General features: G+C 47.3%; 10 protein-coding genes across 10 annotated transcripts; 6 read left to right on the top strand and 4 right to left on the bottom strand.

The window, feature by feature from the left end:
• Positions 1-330: 330 nt before the first annotated feature.
• On the bottom strand, positions 331-1287 carry BKA55DRAFT_678632 (glutathione S-transferase; the record flags this gene model as incomplete). Its single annotated transcript, XM_046198149.1, has 2 exons — positions 1234-1287; positions 331-1179 (listed from the first exon to the last, which is right to left on the bottom strand). The coding sequence occupies exon 2, from the start codon at positions 991-993 to the stop codon at positions 331-333; it is 663 nt and encodes a 220-aa protein (XP_046046106.1). The 5' UTR covers positions 994-1179; positions 1234-1287.
• Positions 1288-2013: 726 nt separating this feature from the next.
• BKA55DRAFT_542897 (S-adenosyl-L-methionine-dependent methyltransferase) lies at positions 2014-2892 on the top strand (the record flags this gene model as incomplete). The annotated part of the gene is made up of 1 exon (XM_046190529.1): positions 2014-2892. One exon carries the CDS (start codon positions 2014-2016, stop codon positions 2890-2892), a length of 879 nt encoding a protein of 292 aa, XP_046046105.1.
• A 343-nt stretch (positions 2893-3235) lies between these two features.
• On the top strand, positions 3236-4031 carry BKA55DRAFT_577304 (uncharacterized protein). The gene has a single exon (XM_046193600.1). It carries the CDS (start codon positions 3361-3363, stop codon positions 3619-3621), a length of 261 nt encoding a protein of 86 aa, XP_046046104.1. The 5' UTR covers positions 3236-3360; the 3' UTR covers positions 3622-4031.
• Positions 4032-4096: 65 nt separating this feature from the next.
• Positions 4097-5791, bottom strand: BKA55DRAFT_650393 (uncharacterized protein; the record flags this gene model as incomplete). Its single annotated transcript, XM_046197299.1, has 3 exons — positions 4097-4510; positions 4774-5302; positions 5426-5791. 3 exons carry the CDS (start codon positions 5789-5791, stop codon positions 4125-4127), a joined length of 1281 nt encoding a protein of 426 aa, XP_046046103.1. The 3' UTR covers positions 4097-4124.
• Positions 5792-10152: 4361 nt separating this feature from the next.
• BKA55DRAFT_577301 (uncharacterized protein) lies at positions 10153-12528 on the top strand. Its single transcript, XM_046193599.1, has 8 exons — positions 10153-10280; positions 10330-10439; positions 10487-11245; positions 11291-11377; positions 11422-11708; positions 11756-11960; positions 12006-12158; positions 12208-12528. The coding sequence occupies exons 1-8, from the start codon at positions 10185-10187 to the stop codon at positions 12404-12406; spliced, it is 1896 nt and encodes a 631-aa protein (XP_046046102.1). The 5' UTR covers positions 10153-10184; the 3' UTR covers positions 12407-12528.
• A 2-nt stretch (positions 12529-12530) lies between these two features.
• Positions 12531-13674, top strand: BKA55DRAFT_118666 (uncharacterized protein). The gene has a single exon (XM_046184769.1). It carries the CDS (start codon positions 12787-12789, stop codon positions 13567-13569), a length of 783 nt encoding a protein of 260 aa, XP_046046101.1. The 5' UTR covers positions 12531-12786; the 3' UTR covers positions 13570-13674.
• Positions 13675-14003: 329 nt separating this feature from the next.
• Positions 14004-14745, bottom strand: BKA55DRAFT_118664 (uncharacterized protein). Its single transcript, XM_046184768.1, has 2 exons — positions 14103-14745; positions 14004-14047 (listed from the first exon to the last, which is right to left on the bottom strand). Exon 1 carries the CDS (start codon positions 14551-14553, stop codon positions 14122-14124), a length of 432 nt encoding a protein of 143 aa, XP_046046100.1. The 5' UTR covers positions 14554-14745; the 3' UTR covers positions 14004-14047; positions 14103-14121.
• A 799-nt stretch (positions 14746-15544) lies between these two features.
• Positions 15545-19904, top strand: BKA55DRAFT_650387 (acyl transferase/acyl hydrolase/lysophospholipase). The gene is made up of 4 exons (XM_046197298.1): positions 15545-16316; positions 16372-17116; positions 17897-19661; positions 19703-19904. Exons 1-4 carry the CDS (start codon positions 15754-15756, stop codon positions 19753-19755), a joined length of 3126 nt encoding a protein of 1041 aa, XP_046046099.1. The 5' UTR covers positions 15545-15753; the 3' UTR covers positions 19756-19904.
• An 857-nt stretch (positions 19905-20761) lies between these two features.
• On the bottom strand, positions 20762-22789 carry BKA55DRAFT_542890 (uncharacterized protein; the record flags this gene model as incomplete). The annotated part of the gene is made up of 2 exons (XM_046190528.1): positions 20762-20956; positions 21341-22789. 2 exons carry the CDS (start codon positions 22787-22789, stop codon positions 20762-20764), a joined length of 1644 nt encoding a protein of 547 aa, XP_046046098.1.
• A 393-nt stretch (positions 22790-23182) lies between these two features.
• BKA55DRAFT_542889 (heterokaryon incompatibility protein-domain-containing protein) lies at positions 23183-25056 on the top strand (the record flags this gene model as incomplete). Its single annotated transcript, XM_046190527.1, has 3 exons — positions 23183-23395; positions 23462-24921; positions 24966-25056. The coding sequence occupies 3 exons, from the start codon at positions 23183-23185 to the stop codon at positions 25054-25056; spliced, it is 1764 nt and encodes a 587-aa protein (XP_046046097.1).
• Positions 25057-25705: the final 649 nt, after the last annotated feature.

Genomic DNA, 25705 nt, shown 5'->3' with positions numbered 1-25705 from the left:
AGAACTGCTCTCATTTGAGTATTTGTTTATACTTGGAGTTGGGTACTTATTGAAATAATTAGGCCCAAGTTGCTTAGTATTCTGAATTCACCATTCTGCGTTATAATATCATAAAAGCATACGACTGAGTGAGAGCCTTGATCTGAAATGACTGCCCGTGAAACGAGTTTTATATGAATGACCAAATCTACGCAAAAGGCGAATAAAAGTCTCATGAACCTTCATACTGAACAGCAACAAGTATCCTTCTTCACTCCCATCCAGCTTCGCAGCAGTGGTTCCCCTGTTAAAGGCAGAGCCCCCTTCCCTACAACCATGTCCCGCTACAGTCTATTTAGCCTCCTGGAGCTTCAAGACCTTCTGCACACTCGGGCGCGCCAGCATGTTCTCAGCCCACTTCTTAACATGCGGGTAATCATCCTGATTAAATTCCTCGTTTGGAATTCGCGGCTCGGCTGTATGCTGCCACATAAAAAACGCGATATCCACGTACGAAAGCCGACCACCCAAGAACCAAACCTTTCCATCCGCATCAGGCTCCTGCTTAGCCAGATGTCCATCCAGCACACCGGTCACACGGTTGACCTCTTTAACATAGCGCTCCCGAGCTTCAGGAAGTTGCTGATAAATGATAAACCACATCGCCTGTCCATAGTAAGGTCCCTGGCCGGTCGTCTGGTAGAAGAGCCATTGACGAGCGTGGTAGGCCTCGGCTGTACCGGGAGTAAAGCTAAGCTTGTGATCCTTGTCGTAGGTCTCTGTGAGGTACTCGATGATAGCGCCCGACTCCCAGAGGGTGAGGTTTGTGTTTGGGTCTTGGATAGAGGGCAGCCGTCCGTTCGGGTTGATGGCGACATACTTCGGATTCTTGACGTCGGTGAGAGGGATGATCTCTGTCTCATAAGATACTCCCAACTCTTCGCAGAGGAGGATGACCTTTCCAGCATTGGGTCCATGAATTCCCAACACTTTGATTGGTTTAATTTCTGACATTGTGGTGGCGGTGTATTGCGTATCTAAAGCTAATGGTAGATGGAAAGTTTGTGAATGACTTGAGGTAGTAGGTGATGATGAAAGAACATATGAGGGAGGGTAGACGGACTTGGTTATTACGGACTTTTGGTCTGTTTAAATACACCAACGCCCATTCAAAGCACATTATTGACCGTGATTACTATGCTGTTTGGGAGTTGGCTAGATTCTATGGTAATCAGGAGCGCGGAAGTAACTGACAAATTCTGGCACAAAGTAGAGACAAATGTAATTAGTCAAGCTGCGATCGAGTTCCGGCCCTTCCCAAATATCTGGGCTTGTGATGATAATCCCTAATAAGCGTAGAAATATGCCTGCTTCCGCGGCACTGTTGGTTACGATGATTGGTGGGCTTACAAACAGTACCATTAAAACTGTCCCGGCTCCGAATCGCTTTACCAATTGACTATTTCCACTGCCTTCTTAATTTGTTGACTTGATATATACTATCAATAACTGCGCTTCTTGCCTCAATTCGAGAATAAGCAATTCTCGCACCAACAGACGGGTATGTGTTTCTCAACTTGGATATTAAATTGATAAAGCAGGTCTAAGCGCGCCATCATGCATGCCAACACGGTGACTCGAAAAGCATCCACAACTGTTACAACCGCGCATACCCAGTCTAATACACTGAATTAACCTTGCAAAAGTTCCAAGATGATCATACGAAATGACTTTAAAAATTCTCCTCCTTCACGAGGTCCTGCTCGTCTCCGAACAGTACATCCGATAGCCCGACTCTGAACCGAGGCAGTCCCACTCTCTCGGTTTTGGCGATCGGAGTCCGACTCGGCTGAAGTCGTTATTCTCGCAGGAAACTCAATCCCAGGCTGTCAAATGAAACGCGACTGAATAATATTATCAGTCACGACACTGGCCAAATACGAATATAAATACGGTCCCTGCTGTCTATCTTATGCCAAGAAGAAAATAATACTCATCAGACTCACATTACTATCATTCAGTCTTCAATTGACAATGTCTCGCGTCGCTTCACTATCACGACGTCATCTTCTCACCTCCCTTAGTCAACAACCCAAACGCTACTTCTCAGCTACCATGGCTCAATCCAAAGATACATGGTCTGCAGACCAATACGTCAAATTCCTCAAAGACCGTACTCGTCCTTCTACAGATCTTCTAGCTCGTGTTCCCAACACATCTCCCAAGCGCGTTGTGGACGTTGGCTGTGGCCCCGGCAACTCAACCGCCGTGTTAGCCGAACGATATCCCAATGCTCACGTCTCAGGTTTTGATTCGTCAGCTGACATGATCAACAAGGCGAAACAAGTTCTTCCTAACGTTTCGTTTGAGGTCGCTGATCTTTTAACCTACAAACCTGAAGAACCCGTTGACGTTCTTTTCTCCAATGCTGTTTTTCAATGGTTACCCAATGGGCAACGCATTGAGATTGTGAGAAAACTCCTTGAGCATGTCGCGCCTGGTGGAAGTCTCGCTTTCCAAGTCCCTTTCAACCTTCAAGAGCCAAGTCACGCTTTGATGCGAGAAACAGCGGATACATCCAACATGCCTTGGTCAGAGAAACTCAAAGCCGCCAACTACTCCCGTGACCAGTTTCCTTCACTAACTGAGATTTGGGATGGATTGAAGCATTTGTGCTCTGATCTCGATATTTGGCAGACGACTTATATGCATGTTATGGAGAACCATGAGGGTATTGTTGAGTGGGTCAAGGGGACTGGTCTTCGTCCTTATCTCGATCCGCTGTCGGAGTCTGAGCAAGAAGCGTTTATTGAGGCTTATTTAAGCAAGTTGAAGGAGGGCTATGCCGCGCAGAAGGATGGAAAAGTTCTTTTGCCGTTTCCTCGCTTGTTTGTTGTTGCGACAAAGGCGTAAATATGGACCCGAAGCATTGTTTATAGTATTGTAGGCAGTAAGAGAGAAACACTCTACAGAAAAAGAAGCAAGCCCAGCCTTGGAAATGTGTCTCATGATTGGTGACAGGCTTTGGCCGCATGATGGGCCAAGACGTATGCGTGGTAGCCGCTGTGGCTGTAGGACTTTTCATAATCGACAAAGCTTGGTCAGTAAGCAAGATCATGTTTCACATATTGCACATTTGCTTGTTATGGAATGCGGGCTTTAAAACGGAGAGGGTGCAACTAGGTAACGGTGGCGTCTGCAGGTTCTGGCTGCCTTGGTCTGCCTTGGGCACCTATGCGCTGCAACGCAGCTGACAAGAGCCTTGAGAGCTTGAAAATGATTCATTTGCCAAGAATTTATTTCCTCGGATGCTCTGTACATTAATTATCCCTTGGCTGGATTGCCGACGATGGATATATAGCATAGTAGGCCTTAGGGAATATGTCCAGTATCATCGAAAACGAGTGCAGTGTTGATAACCGAACTCTCTTCAAGACCACCAATGGGATGTTCGGAATGGGCTACCGGGTTGTCAAACCAGGAGATGTTGTCACTCTGCTATGGGGTGTCAAGGCACTCGTGATTCTGCGGCCAGGAGTTGGGGGAGGATTTACTTACCAGGATGATGCTTATGTGGATGGCATTATGTATGGGGAATTTTTACAGACTGGCCCGATTCCCGAAGACTTTTTCATTCATTGATGTCAGAATGGCGTATGGAAAGTGCATTAAACTTGACGCCTAAAGAGAAGGGGAAAAAGGAGTGTTCTAATGACGTTGCGTTGATCACTGCCAGATGGGAGAAGGATATCTAAGGGAATGACAAAAAGTCTATTGAAGATTGACTCTTCTCTGAGTTGTATTACTTTAATCGATATTCCATCGAATAGATATACCAAGAAGAAAGGAATAAAAAAGCTGTGTTCTTATATGCAATAGGGCTGATACAATAATGGTGAAATTTCCATAATGCAAATGAAATCAGGCAATTTGTGGGCCTGAATGGTCTTGGCAGTCCCGAGGATTTGAGACGGGAAGATAAGGCTGCACATGTTGCAGGAAGACAGAAAAGGAAAGAATTGATAACATTCTTATAGGTAGCGATACAAGTCGAGAAGTCTATATTCAGAAAGTAATACAATATATAGATTGAATGAAAAGCTGTTGATGGATAGGCCATAGAGACAAACCTCTATATAGTTGTCTCATTCACAGGCACAGGAAGCTGCCTCCCAAGTAAATATCGCCATCTCACTGCCTGGAGTACTATCGCCGAGGCGAGGCCTAAAGTCATTGTAGAAACGGACGTCGTCGTACTGGCGGTACCAGTCATACTTGGGCGCAGTGAATGAAAGGCCATTTCTGGTATCCGTGCTGCAGGAAAGCACACCAGAGCAGACGTCATTAGGGTCCTTTTGGCAGTAGAGGGCTTCAGCGCCATCTGGGTTGGGGTTGCTAGCAGGAGTGCCAAAGATGATATTGTTCGAGTTCCGGACAGCAGCAACGTAGCCACCTCGGGCGTAAGGGTCTTGGGTGATCAAGCGACCCGTTTCTGACAAGTACCACGTGTTGTGGATAAGGTAGGGGAATCCTCCGTTACCTGCTATGAGCGAGTCGGGATCGTTTGAGCTGTATTTCAGATACTGCCCATCAGTCCACTTGGGGCCGTTAATTCTGATCTTGAAGCACTTGCCCGACTTTTCAGATGGCGAGGAACATGCTCCGGATGTCCAGGAATTGTCCATACGTCCAGCGCCGATATATCTCCACTGATAAGGACTATCAGTGTAAACTTTACGTCTCCCCCTGGTCTGGCAACCGTTGTCGTGGCGGTGATGGTGGCTGTTCCAACACCAATCGTTGTAGTCACCGGCTGCGTCACTGTCTCGGTCCCAGTGGCGATCTGCTTGCAAGCAAATGAAATCTTCTTGTTGTCCCAGTTCTGTACCAGCCCCGGTGTAAAAACCACACGAGCAGCAAGCTGTTGTGTGGCTGTGGCGTCGCGCCTTTTCAATCCCGACTGAGTAAAAGTGGCGGCTTTGTCAAAGGTGGTGACGGTTCTTGCCTCTGATTGAGGCCAACCGGTCCGATCAAAATAGCTAGTTATGGTGAGGACAACATATTGTGCAGTAGGTGGAACCCAGCTGGTCACATATTCAGTAGTCGTGGTTGAACCGCTTGTTGATGTGGCAGTCGAGATAGAGGTGGTACGAGGCGGCCTGTAATCCAAATAAGATGTACAGAACTCGCCCGCAAACTCAGACAGCTCGGCAATATCCTCAGCCGTGGGTATCATATCAGGTGCCTCAAAACATTGATTGAACGCGCGACTGGAGCCACTATACAATGTATCGTAGACGCCATTACGAAGCTTCATCATACTCTTGGTAGACATGTAGGTGCTTACGGCAAGCTTGTTAGCCGAGCACTGGCCCTGAGGCTCGTCTGAGTAGCTCGACTGGATTGTAACAAGTGTCTGCGATGAGAGAGCTGGCTTAAGCCTGACTTGGTTGTAAATATCGATATCGAACTCGACACCCCAACGGACATAGGGGATGAGCGAGACTCCGCCAGAGGCAGTAAAAACAGGGTATGAATAGGTGACCTGGGGCTCCCAGCCTTTCTTAGACTGAAGGGTTGGTCCAACTCCGTTGGAGATATCCAAGTTGGCTTGAGCATTGAGTGAAAAGGAAGCACCCGCACTGGCAACGTTGACAGCAGATGCCGTCTTCCATTTGATGCCAAACTCATAAAGCACCTTGGACCTGATTGAATATGCTCCCTTTTCTTCGATCGTCTCCAGCGGCGCGGCTTCAAACACCCAGTTCCACTGAGACTCCCAAGCACTTACTGCTTCGAGGGCAACAATCATGTTTGCCTTGCCAACAACCTCGGGAGTAAGATTTGCAGACTTGATTTCGACCCGACCATCCACCAGCCAGACAACAATAGTACCGGTGAACTTGAGGCTGGTCAATTTCATACTACAGTCAAGACACCTCAGAGAGCTGCCATCGCCTGGTTGCGCAATCCATTCCGAAATAGTCGGAAAGTCTACAACCCACTCGTAATTCCAGGTATAGGTCCATTCCTCGTATTTGACAGTTGGGCCACAGCCACCAAACAGGCACACAAAGGCATCCCTGCTGTCCCACATATCCTTGCCCGAGCAGACAAGTTCATGAGCAGTTCCGACGTCGCCAAACACGCCGAGGAACTCCCCAAGCGCCTCGTTGCAAGCGTAGTCCCAGCCGTCCCGCTTGGCAAGGTAGTTGTCAAGCTTGCGAGCAGCTTGTGCAAAGCGACCATTGAGCCTACGGCTACCGAATGTGTCTCGACGAGATCGAAGGGCATGCGCCAGACCTCGTTTCTTACTGGGATTCGGGCACACGCCGCCTTCAGAGTCGGGATCGTTATTGGGTATCTTGCCTTCAGCCGATTTGACAAAATCATCCACGGGATCGAGTCCCATATCCAACAGTTGGGCAGCGAGAGCCTTTTGGTCCGAGGTATCATTAGGGTCGAATTTGCTGGGGTGCAACGCTTTGTCAGCGTCAGATTGAGCTGGCGCAGGAACATGAAGGTTTCTATTGTCGGGCGTGAGTTTGCTCATGACGAAGTCGAAAATTTCCTTGGCTGCGGGGGACAGATCATCAATCGAGGTTGGAAGTGGACCTGGGCCCTTTGTAGTAGTTGACGTGGTCGACGTCGGCGTGGCAGTGGCGGATACAGTAAGAGTCCAGCTTGTAATAGATGAAGTTTCTGTGGACATTTTTGACGAGGAAAGGTTTGACGTGGTTGGTTCAGGAGTGGTATTGGAAGTAGTCGACTCTGATGCAGAATGGGTGGACTCCAGCGCTGTAGACGTGGTTGATTCAGATGTAGTTGACTCCAGGGCTGTAGAAGTAGTTGAAGCTGATGTCAGAGATGATTCTGAAACAATAGATGATCCAGACATCAACGGAGAGGTTGACGTCAAAGTCTCCGAGCTGGTTGACTGGGTGCCCGACGATGTAGCCAATTCGGATTTTACCATAGACGATGACTCGGATGCGCTGGACACGGAAGCTTTAGTGCTCGTCCTGGCCTCGGTAGACAGAATGGTTGTCTTGGGCTCGGTAGAGGTAGGTGGATCCGAGGTATCGGCTTGGCTGGAGAATGCAGTCTCGGAAGTCGATTGCGTCTCGGTTGTGCTAGGCTTCGCCTGTGTTGATCCGCCAGAGATAGTGCTGCTCATCGTTGGTTGCGCCAGGGTGGCAGCTTTCCAGTCTATCTTGGCTCTGTCGAGATCGCCGAGGCCAATGGCACCCGACATGAGCATCTGATCGACCAGTATCTGGGCCGGGCTCTTTGCGGCGTTGACACATCTCAACTCGACCCTGAGGTCGGAACTGAGTGTTGTCAACGAAGGCATGCCAGAAATAGCGCGCCAATCGGCTACACCTTGAAAAGAAGCAGAGCTGAGAAACAGCTGATTACCATAGTACACATTGACTTTGCAGTCGTTGCCGTCTTCCACTTGTAAGACCTTATAGAAGAGCCGAAAAACGGGCCGGGCATGAGGAATGACGATGTGCTGCCAGATGCTAGTCGAACGATCCGTGTCGGTGGTGAGTTGTCGCTTTCTCGTTGGGTTACCACCATCAGGGAGGATACTCAATTCCACGCATCGGGTTTCCCCCGTGTCACTACCGATGTAGCCACCTTGGTTGAGCGCACGAGCTCGGATCTCGTGTTGGAAGCCGTAGATGTCCCCAGAGTCCTGGCCCGGAGCTCCAAGGTTTCCATTGACAATAAGGTTGTCTACGACAAGCGGCCTTTGGGTTGTGGTGGATGCTACTACTCCTGTAGTTGAATACTCGCTCGACGTTGCCCCGGATGCCGTTGTCTCAGGAAGGAGAGTACTCCGAGCAATATCATCTATAGGACGCCAATTAGTTATCATGGATTTGCCTAACGGGCCTTGTTTTCGGATCGGAAATATACCTGCAGACGCCGTCAACGTGTTTGAGACAGGGGGCTTAGACGAGGAGGGACGGCACTTGCTTGCGGCGGCGCCCGTCGCAAGCACTGACAGGAAGACAGAAAAAAGGACCATGACGGCTTTTTCCCTCAAATGGATGATGACAAAAGAATGATGGGGGCATAAATCACAGCTAGGGTTACAGAAAGGTGGACTGTATTGGGTTGTTGTAGTATTTGTTATTGACAGGAACGCTATGCCTAAAAGCGATAGAGTCAGACCCCTAATTCATCGCGGCGACATATAGGACGCTATTGTCAATGTTATTCTTTAAACCTAATGCTAAATAAGCTATTGTTAATAGTGCGTGGAACCAGCCCACGCCACGTGCTGTATTGCAATTTTACCTGTCCTTATCAGCTCGCCCCGCCCAGTCCAGACTCGAGCAAAGATTTTTAACCGGCAGAACTATTGACATTCTCGCCAATAACCTTGTTCTAGAATACTGTAATAGGAAGCTGCGAGGTCACGCTCGTGTACTATGATTATTGCAATGCGCGAAGTATCCATGCGTTTTACACGGAAAGACGAAATCAACAACTATTAAACAAAATAGGACTCGTGAAACGACTGTACAAACTCTTTCTTGGCCCTGGATATTACGGCTACTGTAACCACAATGAGGCTTCCATGATGCAAATCAGATCATGTAATTTGTCGTGTTTGGCAAAAGGTGGCTGACCCAAAATCTTGGCCTTGCCAATTATGTGAATAGCACCGGTGCAGGAAGGTATAAGAGGATACAGGTCATACAAATGGTGTCTAGCATGTGCGGGTTAGATTCCGCGAAGGCTTACAACACCGCCAGATCAAAGGTCAGCCCTACGATCTGCACTTGACCTTTCATTCTTCGCTCCATCTTGGCATTTGCGGAGAAGTTTTCACCATCAAAACGCCATCATGCCAGGTATTCCACGGACGAAGCGTTGCCAGCGGTAATGGATTGGCGTATTCGAGCGCTGGAAGAATGAAGTGAAGGATTATGAGTGGCTTAGTGATAAAATTGGCGACCTGAGAAGCAACGCTGCTCACATTCGGCCTATTTTCCTCCCTGTCAAAGAGGCGTTTGTGCAGATTGACAGGATGGCTGGGACGTCTCTAGTGGACTTGCTGGCCCCCATCCAAGTCGCTTTTGACATGTTCGAGCTCAACTTGGCGAAATGCACGGTGAAGGCCAATTAGTTGCGTGTCGAACAAGGTAAGATTGAATTGGCGGACCCTCTCTCTGCCTTAATCTTTCTTTTGCCAATTACTAATCCCTCGCCAGCACGGCCGAAACACCTCTCATCGTTTGTTAATTCTTCTGGCGCTCAATCGTGGTCAAGCGGTTCCAATTTTCCATCTGGTGGCATTGTCCAAAGAACTTCATTCGGGAGAGATGGTAACAGCACTGCAGCCCACGTGAAGAACGGTTCAACCAAGCCCAAGCAGAGGCGATTGACGAAGCCACGACATGGCTTCAGCATCAATCGTGACGCACACGAGAACCATTGGACAAACCTCTTTGAACTTACCAGATCACCCGTTGTTCTGATCCTAGCAGCAGCAATGCCACCAACCATCTACTCCACATCCTCTGCGCATCTCCCGACGCACTGCCTGCACTAGACAGCAACTTTTACTCAACGCTCAGTCAGTTTATCTCGTCACTCGCAGGATTATACGTTATCGTGAAACCACTTTTCAACAGAAATAAGAAGGATGAGATCAAGACGAGTTTTCCCAAGACCTTCTACACAATGCTCGCGTTATCATTGGTGACGAGTCTTACGAGCGCCGTCACATATGCTTGGAGCCCAGCGGCTAGTATACCGCTTGCATATGTATCTGGATTGACGCTTAATATTGCGACACTCTTGATCATTCAAGATTCGGGGAATCAGATTAAAGAGACTAATAGATATAATGAGGACTTGATATTTGCTGTCAATGAGTTGGAGATGGAACTGGCGGAGAATCGGGCTGTAAGATCGTAAAGAGCTTACGTTGAGGATGGATTGATGTTGGCGGGAGACGAAAGTATTTAGAATAAAGTTACTTAGTCTACTCGATTAGGCACTGAAGCATTGCTCCGTTTATCATTGACTGGAATAAGGAAGACGACTGTGAACGAGACTTGTATGTAGCAAGTGAGATATGCATCTATCGAAGTACGTCTGAATTTTCTGCACGTGCCACAGCCGGAGTTTGCCATTCCTCCCCGGCCAACACTACAATTCATCAACCACTCTCAAAGAACTGCATGGCAGACCGAGACGAAAGCAGTCCTGCCGTTGAGGCACACGGCTCAGATGAAGGCCCACCTTCAAAGAGACAAAGAGGCTTCATCGCCAGACAGGTAAGCATCCTACACTCTCATCAAGAATGAGATGACTCAAGCGTGATAGGCATGTGAATATTGTCGTCAGAAAAAGACAAGATGTGATGAAGATTTTCCATGTGGACTTTGTAAATCTCTTGGTATTCAATGCCGTTTCACTCAAAGAAAAGCAACACGGTACGTCTTTTAATCCACCAGTGAGGACCCAACACTAACAACATTAGAAATGAAGCTTCTATGGGAATGATTGTCAACATCCTCCGTCGCATCGAAGGTAAAATCGACGACTCAAGACCCCACGATCCTAACCCTACAGAACATCGCTCAATCGCCACCGTCTTACGACCCTTCAACCCCAGATCTCCTGCAAACTCAAGTGAAGTCCTCGGCGTTCCATCCTTTCTCCGCCACGAAACCATCGACTCACCAGCACCAAATGATCCCAATCCCGCTATCTCCTTTAGCGCACATCAAGTCCTATTCTGGCCCGCCATTCAATCAGCTCTTCCAGAATCTGTAAAGTTAATGTGTCAGATGCAAGGCGGTACCTACTCAACAAGCCTCGAATCTTCGCGGCCGAAACTTCCGCACGCTGCGTCTGTGGATATTTCATCAGATTGGCTTTCCAAGTTAAGTATTGCGACGTTGAAGCAGTTATCTGATGTTTATTTCACGACGTTTAACCTTGCAAATCCGATACTGGATCAAAAGACGTATTTTCAGCGAACGCTTGGTGTTGCCATTGATGGGAACTTTGGGATTTGTATAGAGAGCTGTATTGTTCTTGTTGTCATGGCTCTTGGCTCGATGGGGCAGAAAGCGCTGCAAGAAGCTGGGTTTGCGGCGACGCCGGCGTCCAGTCCGTATGTTGGACAAGAAGGGGAGATGCCGGGGTTGGACTTTTTTAATGAGGCTAGGAAACGGTTTGGTTTTTTGATGTGCGAGCAGGATCTACAGGCTTGCCAGTTCTATCTTCTATCAGGGTATGATTGCCGGATGAAAGTTGGGACGAAAGCTGACGTTAACAGATTGTTCTACGCTGAGGCTTTGAGACCTGTGGATTGGTGGGCCATGCTCAGCAAAGCGAGCGCATGCAGCGCATACTTCTGGAACAAGTAAGCCACCCCCAGCTATTAACAACAAACAACTAACCTCTCAGCGCATCGCGAGACCGTGACGAGTGGATGCTAGACATGCAATCCCGTCTCTTCTGGATAACAAGCATGTTCGAAGCTGTTCTATCCCAGGAACTAAACCTTCCACCGAGTAACTCCCTGCATCTTGAAGAACACATCGCTCTACCAAAGTTTATCTCCGCTCAAGACATTGCATCATTTGGATCGTTTCGATATCCGGGTGATGATCCGTTTTTTCACTACCACTTTTTATCGCAGCTTGCGCATCGACTTATCTTGACGAGAGCGAGGAATAACTTGTTTCATTTTAGTAGGTTCTTAATTTCTTTGGAGGGGTGAAGTGTTGACTTTTGGAAGATCCGACTGCGGATTATCCGCCTGAACCTGTTGAGGATGAACTTATTCGTCAGCTGGAACAGTGGCGGGAACGGTTACCTCCTATGCTTCAGTTTGATCCGAAATCCCCTTTGACGCAGGCTGAGTCTCCTTCCGATGCGCTCGTGACGGCTTGGCTACATGCTCGGTACTTTGTAGCGAGATATCACATTGGTCGGCCTCTGCTGTGAGTTTATCACCCCGGCCTTTGACACAACGCTAACTTTAAAAGACACCGTGCTTTGGAAAGACCATCGTCTCTCACCGAAGGACACCTCCGAAAATGTCGCGATGCCATCAGCGCTGTTCTCGCCTGGGCTTCCGTCATTCAAGTCACCGATACAATGAGGAGTTGCAATCCTCTCAAGTTCTTCGTCTGCAGCCAGTAAAACCCCCTCTCCCACTCACTCAAAGCGGTTCTAATTGCAACTCAGGATATTCGGCCAAATATGCGTCATATATGCTCTGAGCGTATCACCATACCCTCACATCCGCGACGTCGTATCAGACGTCAACAAAAAATGGACAAACTTCGCTCTTGGCTATCTCGAAACTGGCGCATTTTACAGTCCGGCAATAGAGCAGGATTTTAAAATTGCAAAGATTCTCTGCGAGGATATAGGAAAGATATGAACATTAGGGAAGCTTGCATTATTGCATTAATCACCATAGGTAGATCAAAGTGCATGCAGGGTTCGGGCTCGGTTTCCAAATGAAGTCAAAATCTGTAATCATATCAAATTTGCGTCACTATCATCTCGTTGAGCACTATCGGACTTATCGTGGTCACCGGACTTAATTGTGGACCGAATGGTCCTCCGCATCACTACCCCTTTTGCGATTTGAAGTTAGAGCCTATGACGCCAACATATTTCAGTTCCACCGCCGGTACAACTACAGTGCCGAACTTCCGTGGTCCTTTCTATATATTTACGCGTGTCAATTGCGGTATTCCTTTCAGAAACCATACGATACCATAACCCAGTCTTTGATAAAACTCGGAAGTCACCAAAATGTCGCAAAATGGTCTCACTTTCAACTGCGCCGTCATCACCGGTGGAGGCGGCGGTATCGGCCGCGCACTAGCCGAATACTTGATCTCCAAGGGCAAAAAGGTTCTTCTTGCTGGACGAACGGAGTCGAACCTCAAGTCCACGACTCAGGAAATCGGCGCTGCTGGTTATTATGTCCTTGATACAGGCAAGACGGCTGATATTCCCGGCTTCGTCAAGAAAATCACCAGCGACCACCCGGATCTTGACTGTCTCATCAACAACGCCGGAGTTCAACGCCCAATTGACGTCTTGAAAAATGACGATTTCCTCGAAAAAGCAGATCAGGAAATTGACATCAACATCCGCGGACCAATGCATCTCTCCCTCGCCTTAATCCCTCACTTCAAATCCAAGCCCAACGCTCTCATCGTCAACATAACCAGCGGTCTAGCCTACATCCCCTTCTCCGTCATCAACCCCGTTTACAACGGTACCAAAGCCTGGCTACACTTCTTCTCCATGAATCTCCGCACTCAACTCAAGCGAACGAACATTCGCGTTGTTGAAATTGTCCCGCCGATGGTGGAGTCCAATTTACATCGAGAGAGGGAGAATCCTGATGATAATAAGAAGGAGCATGCGCCGCATACACTAACTGTGGAGGAGTTTATGGGAGATATCGTGCCCAAGTTTGAGAGGGGTGATGATACGATTGGGGCGGGTATGGCGACGAAGGTTGTTGATACGTGGTATGGAGCTTTTGGGGGACTGTACGAGAGTGCTGATAAGGAATATAAATAGAGAGTGGTATATGGATCATCAGGGAGCCATACAGAAAGATTTGTTAAGACAATAATAGCCTCGTTGGTAGATTTACCGAAGGACTTAGTAACTACTTGACAACAAATCTTTGAATATGTTCCTTTTCAATAGCTATAATACATATCGTGACATATTCACATCCTTACACCCTAAGTCTGCTCGATAATACATAGGTGATGACTCGACTACATGAACGAGTCTCATGTCAAAAGAATGTTATGTTTTACACTTTCAGGCAGCATAGGCAATAACCCCAAATCATGGTTTCGCACTCTGGATGATCGAGAAAAGCATGCATTGGAGGTATCACGCATGCTACCTGGAAGACAAAAATATAAAACAATCTTTTGACGCGAGACTCGTTCGTATCGTGAGATACTATAAGCTATCATGCAAACTCAACAGTCTTCAAGCTCTCTAAGTGGGTATAGCTAAATAACATGTGTGGTGGCGAAGGCTAAATCAAGAGTTAGCATATCAAGCAGAACTTGTAAAAGGCCATGATATCTTACCTTTGTCTGAGCATTAAAATCAAGCATACCTCGGTAGATTCGAATCAGGCTCCTTCACAACACCCCCCTCTGTTCCTCTACTCCCAAAATGCCCCATCTCCGGCTCCCTACTCAACCCCTCATTAGGTCTATCATGCGCCGCCGTTCTGGAAAGAGGCTCCGTCTGCGTCGCTAACGGCTTCTCATTCTCTCGCCGTCCAACATGCGCAGGTGGTTCAACGCCCTTGTGCTCCCATTCCCGACGAGCAATAGCATTATCAGCGCCGTGCATATCTTGCTTTCCCTTCTCAGCGATGGTTCTGTTATTGACGTGGTCTTTAACAGTTTCGGGGTGTCGCGGGTTGTTGTCGAAGGCTTGATCTGTTGCGTCGAGGACTTCGCCTCGTAGAGCGTCGCCGGCGCCGCGGATGCCTTTTAGGCCTGATTTGACGTCATCAACAAGTTTTGACATTTTGATGGATTTTAGATGAGGATTCGTGTTTTAGATGGTTATTATGTAGATGCTTGGCTTGATGGTGAGTTTTATATTTCTGGTGCCGGAGGTTGATGTTGGATGACGTAACTGGGGACATGACGTATGACGAGCTCACCTCGAAGCAAACCTGATGTCACAACTATGCAGCAGCTGCAACACTTTAACAGCTTTATTGCGACAAACCGGCATTTACAAGTGACGGGAGGGTATACGTATGATAAAAAATCGGCGCCAATCACATGTCGGCTTTTCGGGAAGCAACGGCGCAGCAAAGCAATACAACAAAGGCCCATCAACTGCAACTCGTGTGCCTATGTACAATCGAATCTGGTGTCAAAGGGGAAAGGGAGATTTATCAGTTGCTTTGCCGGACTCTCGTAAGCAAGTAATCAACTGTTCGCTCGGGGAGTTGCAAAGTTGGGAGGCGGCCATACTAAGTTAAGTTATATAGACCCCATCAATGTCTCGACAAGATAGATCTGGGCAACGCATCAAAAATGGTACCGTATCGAAATTGTGTACCAGCTATCGTCGTCGGGATATCTATGCAGATGGTGCATCATCATGTGATGTGTTTAAAGACATGCTTACGGTGTTGGGGCTTTCGTTCGCGGATAACTGTGAACTCGACGCATCGGATCCGGAGTGAATAACTAGCAGTATCATCAATGAACCCCAGATTGTGCAGGGGTACGACCAGGGTGCTATGTGCATTAGGTACAGTGCCTAGTAAATAAGTAGAGTTTCTTGTATATTCAGGCTGAATAGCTAGTCCATCATAAGTTCAATAGATATAAGCGTTTCAATAAAATCTTATCAAAATTAGAAAAGTAAATTACAAAAGCTTCTAGCAGATCTCTCCCACCGGAACTCCCACCGGAAATCTTTAACAGACATCGTCTGGCCGCTTTGACGGTGGGAGCCTTGCGTCCTTGCCCTCATCAATTGGGCAAATCTTCCCCGCAAACAGGTCACAAGAACAGCTTCGGTATTGCCAGGGTCACAATTGCCGGTTATCCGCTGCCGTGCTTTTCACCCAGCGTAACATTTCTAGTATCTCCAGCAAGAGTATGTATCTTCGGGGGTTGAGACGTATTATATAAAGGAGGGCGTTCCTGTGGTCCTTATCCTCAGGAAGTATCTATTCAAGCACTCTTGTATAAGCACTATTCAATTATGCGGATGATAAAGACCTGCTCAGTCCTTGCGGCTGTCTGCACTGTAGCTGCTGACAACGCCGGTCCCAAGATTGACTTCTCCTCCACCACCGGTGCTCCTCAGCACCTCGCTGCCGGCATTCTATACGGTATACCCGACAACACGAACCAGATTCCGGACAGCCTGCTCTCCGGATTCGGCTTCAACTACTACCGAGGTGCCGGAGCCCAGGTCTCTCATGGATGGAGCTACAATGAGGCTGGGTTCCAGCAGCGCTTTGCCAGCGCTCATAACAACTACATTGTCACGCGCCGTCACAATGGTGGCTATGTCTTATTGCTGAATGACCTCTGGGGCTTTGATTGCTCTTCTAATAATAACAGCTCACCAGCGCCAGGTGATAATGGTGATTGGTCGTCCTACGACAAATTTGTCCAGGCCATCATTGCAAATATCAAGAAATACAGCATGCAGGAAGGCTTGGTTATTGATATATGGAACGAGCCAGAGGGGAGTTGCTTCTGGGGCCGTAGCATCGATCAGTGGCTTCAAATGTGGGGTCGCGGATGGCATCAGTTCAAGTAAGTGTTGAGTTACCTCTGAGAAGACGAGATGGACTCTTTACTGACTATCTAGTGATGCTTTCGGGAAGGCCGTGTTGACGTCGGGTCCAACTCTTGCCGGCCAACCAGGTACAAGCAATTCTTGGTGGACACAGTGGGCTCAGTTTGTCAAGAACAACAATTCCGTACCCGACCAATATGTATGGCACGAGGAGGGAGGTTCAGGCTCCGACTTTGAATACAGCTACGGTGTCTTGCAACAGATCCTCACTAAATACGGTCTCCCCCAGCGCCAAATCAACATCAACGAATACGCTACATTCAACGAGCAAGTCCCCGCTGGATCCGCATTCTGGATTTCCCAGCTCGAACGCCGTAATGCCATTGGTCTTCGTGGCAATTGGCTAGGAGGCACCCAGCTTCACGACCTAGCTGCCAGTCTTCTCTCCAAACCCAATCCCTCGGACTACGCTTCTACAGGTTACTTTGCTAATGGTGACTGGTGGGTGTATAATTACTACTCACACAACATGACGGGCCAGCGTGTTTCGACTTCTGTGTCTTCTGATGGCCGGTTTGATGCATATGCAACCGTGGATACTACAACGCGCACTGCTAGAGTATTGTTCGGCTGTCATCCGCCTACCACCGGTACTTATGATGTGACATTCTCCGGTTTGGCAAAGTTGGGCCTCCCGTCTTCTGGAACCCTGCAAGTCAGGACTTGGAAATTCGCTGCTGGTAGTGATGTTCACTATAGCGAGATGGGCCCTCCAGCAGATTTAGGTTACTATGGTCACACTATTAGCAACGGACAGGTTACCTTGCCGTTCTACCAGACCGATGCCGTGACTACATACGCATGGGAGTTCCAGTTCTAAAGGTCCTATGGATGCTTATTTGTTGGGAATCATGTATGGAATGTGGGAGGAAGGCTGTTTTGTAACATGTTTTAAAGGGTGAGGAGAAGTGATCCAGTGCCAATGAATAAGTAGGGTGTTGATTATCAGTCAATCCTTATCACATCTCGATGAGATGCATCATCCCAAGACATTGAAAAATTTCAATTCACTATGTTATAATTATTTAATCATTACTCTACTCCCAGTATCCTGTACTCTTGTCGGTAATTGAAGTTGCTAGAAACTGTCAAGCACAATAGCTCTAACCTACCCTGCATTTACCATGCTCTAATTGGCTTATCAGCGTTAGAGAAAGCTAACGCCCACGTGGTATCGCTGTTTGGCTGCCGAAGCTAGCGAGATCAGTCAGCAATGACGCCAACGATTCAAGATGCGTTGTTTACAAACCTCAACTTCATTTTACATCGTCAATATGCGCCTTTGAAGGCTAGGAAAATGGTGATTTTGACTTCAGTTCGAAAGTCACCAGCTTACTTATACGCAAAAACATATTGTCTTTGCTCGTTGGTCTCTCTGGTTCAAGCAACGCCAGTCTCTTCGAGGGTTCGAGTCACTAATTCGAGAATACGTTTTCGAAATGGCCGAATATTGGCAGTGCCAACTATACATGGAAAACACCACACACAGTCCTGCCAGTTGGCGACTACAGCGCCGAACAACGTCTCATTGTCCCAGAAAGCTAAGGCCATTGTTGAAAGATGGCATCAAAGAGCTGTCGACTTGGCATCTGTCAAGACACTCCTGCAGAGGGACGAGACGGATTTTGCAACATATCCTGAGCTCAAATGGGATGCTCAAGTTCGACATGGCTCCTCTCTTCATTACGAAGAACAAAGGTTCATTGAGCTTCGGAAGTCGAGAATGTCATCACGAGGAGAGGATGCGTTACATCGCTTCCTAGATCTATCGCCTGACGAGAAGGTCGACCCCAGAGATGTCCCACTCGTCGCTTTAGGGGGATCAGGTGGAGGGTATAAAGTCATGTATGGCTTCACAGGGTTCATCTCAGCAGCCAAGAAGCATGGCCTATGGGATTGCATCACCTGGACTGCGGGCGTTAGTGGAAGTTGTTGGACGCTCGCAGCCTACTACACTATTGCTCGGCATGACATACAACGGCTCATAGACCACTATCTTACTGTAGCGAGTGAGCTTGCTCACCCAATGAGCATTCATGCTTTGAACATGGTTGCGAGAAGCAAGAGAGGCGTTTACTTTCTAATAGGTCCTCTGGTCAGTAAAGCGAAGAAAAGCATCATTGGCTTGGGGATTATGGACCTTTACTCGACTCTTACCGCAACGTATCAACTGCTCTCGAGAGAGCCAAAGGGCAGACTAAGCAGAGCGACGTTTCAGTGGTCAAAGATCTGGCATCGATCAGGTATAGATAGGGGATTGGAGCCAATGCCGCTTCTCGCAGCCGTGAGACGAGTACCGAAGTATTCATACGAGCCAAAGACAATCTCCGCCAAGGCCAGGGATATTAAGAAACCACCGACATCTCGGCAACTGGATTTTGTCGAAGGAAGTGATCAGACAAATGCAACAGTTGCTGTGAACAGACGAGCCAAGAAGTTCTTCCAATACTTCGAGATCTCACCCCTCGAGGTCGGGAGTCCAGACCTCAACCGCTATGTACCAACTTGGTCATGGGGACGTACCTTCATCTCAGGATACTCCGTGGATCGCCGTCCAGAGCAGTCCTTCTCCCTCCTACTGGGTCAGTGTACCAGTGCTCCAGCGGGTCCTTTGGCGGAATGCATCAAAGCCCTTCTGGTTACTATACCCAAGAACACGATAGTGGCACGATTGGTGACGCTCTTTAACAACTTACTCCAGTCCAAACACTTTGAGGGCTTTTGGGGAAATCCAATCCGCGCAGGTCATGACCCGAATCCTTTTTACGGACTTGAAAGACCTGTAGGGATGCGAGAACATACATCAGAGCACTCCTTGTACATATCCCGAGTTTCCCATCAGCATCAAAGAGGGATGCACAGCAGCGACAGATCCGTTTCCAATCCTGCAGCCTTGCAGTCGCATGCCTTTCCACCGTGGGAAGCACAGGGGCGTACAAGACTCATGGACTCCGGCATGGCGAATAACCTGCCGAACCATATCCTCGCTCGGCCAGAGCGAGGTGTTGATGTTTTCATATCTTTCGATGCGTCTTCGGATATTCACACTGGAGCAGCTGTCCAAAGATTGCACCATTTCGCTGCTGACTTCGACATTGAGCTGAGAGAAGTGACGTGGGAGTTTCACAAGCCACAGCGGAATAAGAATTTATCTTCAAGGCATGCGTTGGAATTCGAGTTTCGATACATGGATCACTACGCTAGGCTCTTTCATGGAAGAAGACAGAGCGGGCAAGATATGTACATCATCTACTGCCCACTCTTACCGAATGCCTTGAACCCGGACTTCAATCCCACGGTGAGTATCACGATGCAGACAGATACATGTTCTGATTTGATATAGACAGCGTCGTTTTCGACATCAACAAACCTCATGTGGACACCAGATCAGGTTAAGAGCGTTCTTACAACAGCAGAGGCGAACGTTTCTAATTATGCTATTGATACCATACGAAGGGTATTAAGGAAAGTTTACGAAGACAAAAAGAAACATAGACTTGGTTCACATGGGGCCGAAACCTAAATGAGATGATAATACACTTAGTGCATTACATTGTAGACAGCTCTATTGACCAGACTCGCCAACTGAATAAGCTGCTTGTTTTAACCCATCGCATCAGCTTCTGTACACGAATGGCCCACTATGTACAATTATAGGACTGGAAATGAAGCTTGCCTAGCTAACCTTTGTAGGAAAACATCACTTGTTCTCATTTTTAGTATTTCAACGAGTTCTGAATTCTTCCGTCGTCGACGATGGCGGAAAGTTCATGGCAGTACAACCGGAAAGTACCGGACGGGTAGGTACTGCAGAAATCTTGGATGTTGAGCTGAATGAATCTGTTCGCGTTGACCATTTGACTCTGCGAGGTTTGGAACTCCTAGAACATGTATGTGCCAGCGCATGAGTTGATACGCTGGTGAAAGAGAAGTAACTTACCAGTCAATCCACTTCAAGGGCAGCTTCGACTCTATCTTAGTTAGGGTAGTTTGATTATAGGACTAGTGCTTAAAATTCCTATAAGTACCTACTAAAATAATAATACCTATTTATTTAAATATTAAATTAAAGAAAAAGTATTATCTATAAATATTTATTAAATACCTTATAGAGTCTATAACATTTAGAAGTATTAAAGAAATAATATAATAATTATATAACTATTTATAAATAAAATTATTCTTCAATGCCCTGGTAAAGGATTAAGCCTGCACCATGTAAAAGGCACAGCACAGGAAAAGGTATACCTACAAATAAGTACACGGCGACGTTTTAAGGAACACAAACAACCTGACCATGTCTTCCGTGCATTGGTGCATGACCAATGTACTATTAGACAACATCATTCAGCCCTGCTCGAAAATACAGGGCCTCCACTAGATTTCCAGGATCAGGTTCGAACTATCCCTGATATTTTGGATATAAAGCTCTCCTGATACTTCCTCTGAATTCTGCCAGTGGAGAAGTGTCCTTGCATCTTGGATATCGATATTTAAGCTTGAAAATGCTCTCGTGTTCCTCAGCACGACGATGCAGCTCTTCGTTCACTTTAGTGTCGAAAGCTTGTTGTTCGGCGTCTGTTAGGTCGCTCTCTACCTAATAAATGTCGTAGAAGGACAAAGAGATATCTTTATGCCCTAGAATGGCGGAATTCTTAATACTGAAGGTTCTGTTATCTCCCTAAGAACTTCCCTACGAGTTTAGGAAGGTTAGCGACTTGGGACTGCAGCTTATTAACACAACGGCGTGACCACCATCATACTTCTTATCAAAGTGTGTTGCCATTTGGGCTTCTGTGAGAACCGCATTATGCATTCTGGAATTTCTGTTGAAATGCTTAGAGAACTCGTCCCACCCGGGCTTTGATAAACTAAATGTAGCGAGCACTGGGCGCCGCCGCAGCACTGCTTGGCGAGCGCCTTCTTCGTCAACCTCTTGGAAGTGGAGGGGGCGGTACTAATCGCACGCATCTGCTAATACTTCTATAGTTGGTTGTCCATCTTCTATCTCTGGATATTTAGACAGAATCTTATCCCGTATTTCGTTGAAAGAAGGAATGCCACCGGCTCTAGAGATAATGCGAAGTAAAGCCATGTGCATGACAGATGCTACGGCATGCGCATAACAGATACCCCTTTTCCCTTGGTTAGTAGGCTTATGTCGGATGGTAAGATGCTCGTTGTTGATATAATCGTCAAAACGCATTCTACTAACGATATCTAATAGCGCATCTGCTGAACCGAATCGGGCAGAGAGCAGCATCGAACAGAACTCTTCCAATGCCGCGACGGTGTAAACCGTGCAAAATAGGGCAATCTCTCCCGCTGAAGGAACCGCCCAACTAACAGAGGCTAAGACAGGAACTGGATGTGTTGATCCGGGAATAGGGGTCGATATCTTGAAGAGGTTCCGGGTACCCTTGTCCCAGAGCGGATTTGTCTTATAATGCAAGGCCTGCTGAGTACCCGACCGATTGTCTGTCAGCTTGACTGTTGCGATTGATATACCATCACTTCGAAGATCACCAGCGGCTGTTGATGGATCACCATCTGTTGAATTACCGTCCGATATAAGTACAAGCATGCGATGTTCTGCTTCTGGTTTGCTTCGAAAAGCATCCAGAGCCTTTTTTAAAGTATGACACATGGGCGTAAGACCATACATGTATTGACGCATGGCGTCGAACAGGTTGTCGTTGTTATCTTCCAGCACATTTCTTCGATCACGATCCTCGTGGTCCTGTAGTTGCTGTAGAATTTCTACGACCTTAGAAACAGGATGAGGTTCGAAATTCGTAAAATCTGATAGCCAGTCCCTTTGGATATGTCTGGCTAGGGCCAAAGCCTCAGATCTGTCGACTCTTGAGTCTTCAACTGAATCACCAACGGTCGAACCAACCGCTGAACCAATCGACTTTGCAGCATCCACAACCAGGGTCCCCCCGGGGATGAACTTTGATGCGGCGAAACCGAGGGCTGTGCCAATAGATGCACCACCTGTTCGAGTTAACGAGCGTAACTTGTTTACCTCAGCTTCAGGTGGAATGGCGTTAACGAATACCTGCACTTGGTCAGGATGTAGTTTTAAATGCGTGTTGATGATTTGAGCCTCTTGGCAGGTGAGTTTTGTCTTGATGTATTTTGATATATGGGACATGTTATTCGCATTTGTACGAGCGATGAGAAGATTATGACTGGAAGAATTGCTTCCTGAGTCGTTTAGCAGAGCGTCTGTGATGCCACATAGGTCCGCTGCGGGAGGGCTAGGGTACTCTTTAGACGTCTGTAGACCAAAGATACTAACGAATATAAAGGCGTTAGGATTCTGCTGTCGCTTTGCTTTTGCTAACTTGAGGGCCGCCCGAAGGACAGCTCTGAATCGATCACTAGCAGGATCATTTGAATGACCTGGCTCTAAGGCACTGCGCATTGAGCCCGAAACGTCGAGCAGACAGCCGACAACAATTTGAGGTGTTGAATCTGATATGATAGATAATCCAGAAATAGTGGAGAATTTCAGTGTTAAGATGTTAGATCTTTCTAACAGAGGATTGTAGTAACTTTGAGATGAGAAAAAACATTTCTTAGCCTAATAATTGCTGCCTAAGATTTAACCTCGTTAGCTGAGACGTCTAGGTATGTATATTCTCACGTGGGGGTTGAAAGGGACCTCCTCACTGGACGCCAGTCAGCAGATTGATGCAAGATGATGTGGCAGACGCACTTATTTCCCCAAGAAAGACCTTCGAGGTTAATAATCGTTAATATTTCTGAAATATCTAGCCATTTCAATACAGTCAAATACTGAATCCAAGACTGAACAATGTCTTTGTTTAGATATCGACCATTATCTACACCACGATCCATCCGTTTGCTATCAATTGCTGAAGCAGACAATAGTGGCAGCCCTATTCTGACATGCTACCTAACAGAGGTCTCTCTAGATTCTCCCTCCCTCAATTATTACGCCCTCTCGTACACGTGGGGAGACCCTTCACGAACCACCCGTATACTGGTTAATGGGGAATGGCTAGTTGTGAGACTCAATATTGAGGACTGTCTACGCCACCTGCGACTGAATCTGCACTGCTGAGATCGGCAGTGCGTCTGCCAAAAGGAATCTCAGACCCCAGTGCCTCTTGATCACCGGTTTACCTTCCCGACACTATTGTGGGTTGATGCTATTTGCATTAACCAAAATGACCTGGATGAGCGAGCGCAGCAAGTAACTCTCATGCAAGAGATTTACTCTCGCGCATCCTCGGTCCTCGTTTGGCTTGGCAGGGCTACTGAGCAGACTGTTCCTGCATTTCGCCTGCTTCTTGGACTAGCAGATATCTCCCGCTCAAGTCTAGATGTTGCCCGGGAATACATCGCCCACGTTATCAGAAATGAATGCTTCAAAGGTCATTGGCTAGCACTAGGCGAGCTTCTTCAACGGGAATGGTGGCACCGCGTCTGGACCATTCAAGAGGTTGTTCTGGGTTCAGACATCCAGGTCATCTGTGGCCCATTTGCGGTAGAATGGGACCGGATCATGCAGGCTACCGCAGTTTTCAAGCTATGTTACCGTTTTATGGACGAGCTGATAGAAGCCACAACTTTCTCTACGACATATCATTACCTGTTTCCATTCCGGAGTGGCGCACATAGAATGAAGGTTATTAAATTATTGAAGTTTTTCATAAGCCAAAAGAAAGATCCCCGGTTATTGCGAAGCCCCTCTTCGGATGGACATTTGGCAAGTCTGCTAGATATGACGAGAAACTACGATGCAACGGATCCCAGAGACAAAGTCTATGCTATTCTTGGACTACTGGAAGAACTTGGATATAAGTCACCCCTTAGGGTCAGTTATCGTGTCTCTGTTGAGGAACTTTACACCCACGTTGCAAAGATTCTACAGCAGGACAGTGATACTTTGAATGTCATGAGCCACGTGGAGGTTAATCCGTTAACCCGTCAAGGAACACTGTCTGGCCTGCCTTCATGGGTCCCCAACTGGACTGTTCCGTCGAGTTACAAGTCGGTAGCTGAAAAGGCAGCATATCCAGATTTAAAGCAGCAAACGCAAGACAACCAAGATTCTGGAGGTCCAAAACAAAGCTTCGGTTTCACTGGGAACTCCAAGGCTAACTGCCAATTCCCATCGAACGGAAACAAAATGGTTGTCGAAGGTTTTATATTCGACAACATACACCAGATAGAGACGCGCTTTATTGATCTTGAGCCTCGTTTGAAGATAGAAGGGGCAAAACGGTACGGATATAGGATAGGCTGGAAGCCACCGAGCGCAAGCCATCAGTTCGAATATCACGCCTACTGGCTGGCTTGGCTTGGCTTTCAAACAGAATTTCCTAACCCTGAGACTGCAGTTCCGCGGCGAATTGGAGAAAAGACTCGACATGTTGACTTAACATGCTTCAAGACTCAAGTCACAGGTGTTTTGGGAAGCACAGATGTGTCAATAAGGGTCGGAGATGCTATTTGTGGCCTGATGGGGGCCAGGGTTCCCTATATTCTGCGACCATGCGGTAATTCATGGATGTTTGTTGGTCCCTGGTAAGTCCGAAATCAAAACTCTGTGCCGTTACTCACAATTGCAGCCACCTGACTGATCTCGAGGTTATGAACGGTCTGTTGATGAAAAAGCTGGGTGCGGGAAAGTTCGCGCTTCGGAATTTTATGATTAAATGATTACCGAGACGAGAAATAAGCATTGGATTGCCAAGCCGCTACTAGTCACTACCAATATCCATGGTAAAGGAGGCATTTTGGATGCTCCCTCCAGATACTGCACTGGACAAAAGCACTTCGAGATCACCTAAGCAGTCGCTAATGGCGAGATGTTCTATAGTGGTGAGGCTTTATAGGCACAAATATCTTGAGCTGCCTTAAGCTGATAGGTTGGATAGATAAGGAGTCTTGTGATTTTGTTAAAAATAAACTAAAGTATGTAACAGTCTGTGTCTCAGGAGTCTCCAAATCTTCTCCGTTGTAGATGTGAATAGCAATCTCAAACTGGCTTCCAGCAGACTTCCCACGGCCTTCTCATTCTGATATCTCATGGTCTCCGGTTGCCCCCCAAGCTATTAAGGCAAATCTACTGCTATGAGACTGGTTAGACATTATCGCACTTTAAACATATTCCTGTTGGTAAAGGGAATGTTGGTACTGAAGGATGAAGGATATGGTCCGAATTCAAGGGTAAACAATGAGTGGCTGAGGTACTTAGTCATCCATTTCAGTTGCTGGAGTGCACTGTCAACCAGTGCCTCTGAAATAGTACCTTGTTTTGATGTTAGCTCAGAATACCTGCAGTGCCAGACAGTGGTCCTCTGTAACG

The sequence above is a fragment of the Fusarium redolens genome (assembly GCF_020744475.1).
Source record: "Fusarium redolens strain MPI-CAGE-AT-0023 chromosome Unknown BKA55scaffold_14, whole genome shotgun sequence".
Lineage (NCBI taxonomy): Eukaryota > Fungi > Ascomycota > Sordariomycetes > Hypocreales > Nectriaceae > Fusarium > Fusarium redolens.
The sequence above is the reverse complement of the archived record's forward strand: the minus strand, read 5'-3'. Positions and strand labels throughout refer to the sequence as shown.

Coding starts and splice junctions, on each gene's coding strand:
- BKA55DRAFT_577304 (XM_046193600.1), top strand. CDS start 3,361: ATGTCCAGTATCATCGAAAACGAGTGCAGTGTTGATAACCGAACTCTC.
- BKA55DRAFT_577301 (XM_046193599.1), top strand. CDS start 10,185: ATGGCAGACCGAGACGAAAGCAGTCCTGCCGTTGAGGCACACGGCTCA. Junction 11,378..11,421: donor AGCGCATACTTCTGGAACAA/GTAAGCCACCCC, acceptor CTAACCTCTCAG/CGCATCGCGAGACCGTGACG. Junction 12,159..12,207: donor AAGTTCTTCGTCTGCAGCCA/GTAAAACCCCCT, acceptor ATTGCAACTCAG/GATATTCGGCCAAATATGCG.
- BKA55DRAFT_118666 (XM_046184769.1), top strand. CDS start 12,787: ATGTCGCAAAATGGTCTCACTTTCAACTGCGCCGTCATCACCGGTGGA.
- BKA55DRAFT_118664 (XM_046184768.1), bottom strand. CDS start 14,553: ATGTCAAAACTTGTTGATGACGTCAAATCAGGCCTAAAAGGCATCCGC.
- BKA55DRAFT_650387 (XM_046197298.1), top strand. CDS start 15,754: ATGCGGATGATAAAGACCTGCTCAGTCCTTGCGGCTGTCTGCACTGTA. Junction 17,117..17,896: donor ACACTATTAGCAACGGACAG/GTTACCTTGCCG, acceptor TCATTGTCCCAG/AAAGCTAAGGCCATTGTTGA. Junction 19,662..19,702: donor GGACTTCAATCCCACGGTGA/GTATCACGATGC, acceptor GATTTGATATAG/ACAGCGTCGTTTTCGACATC.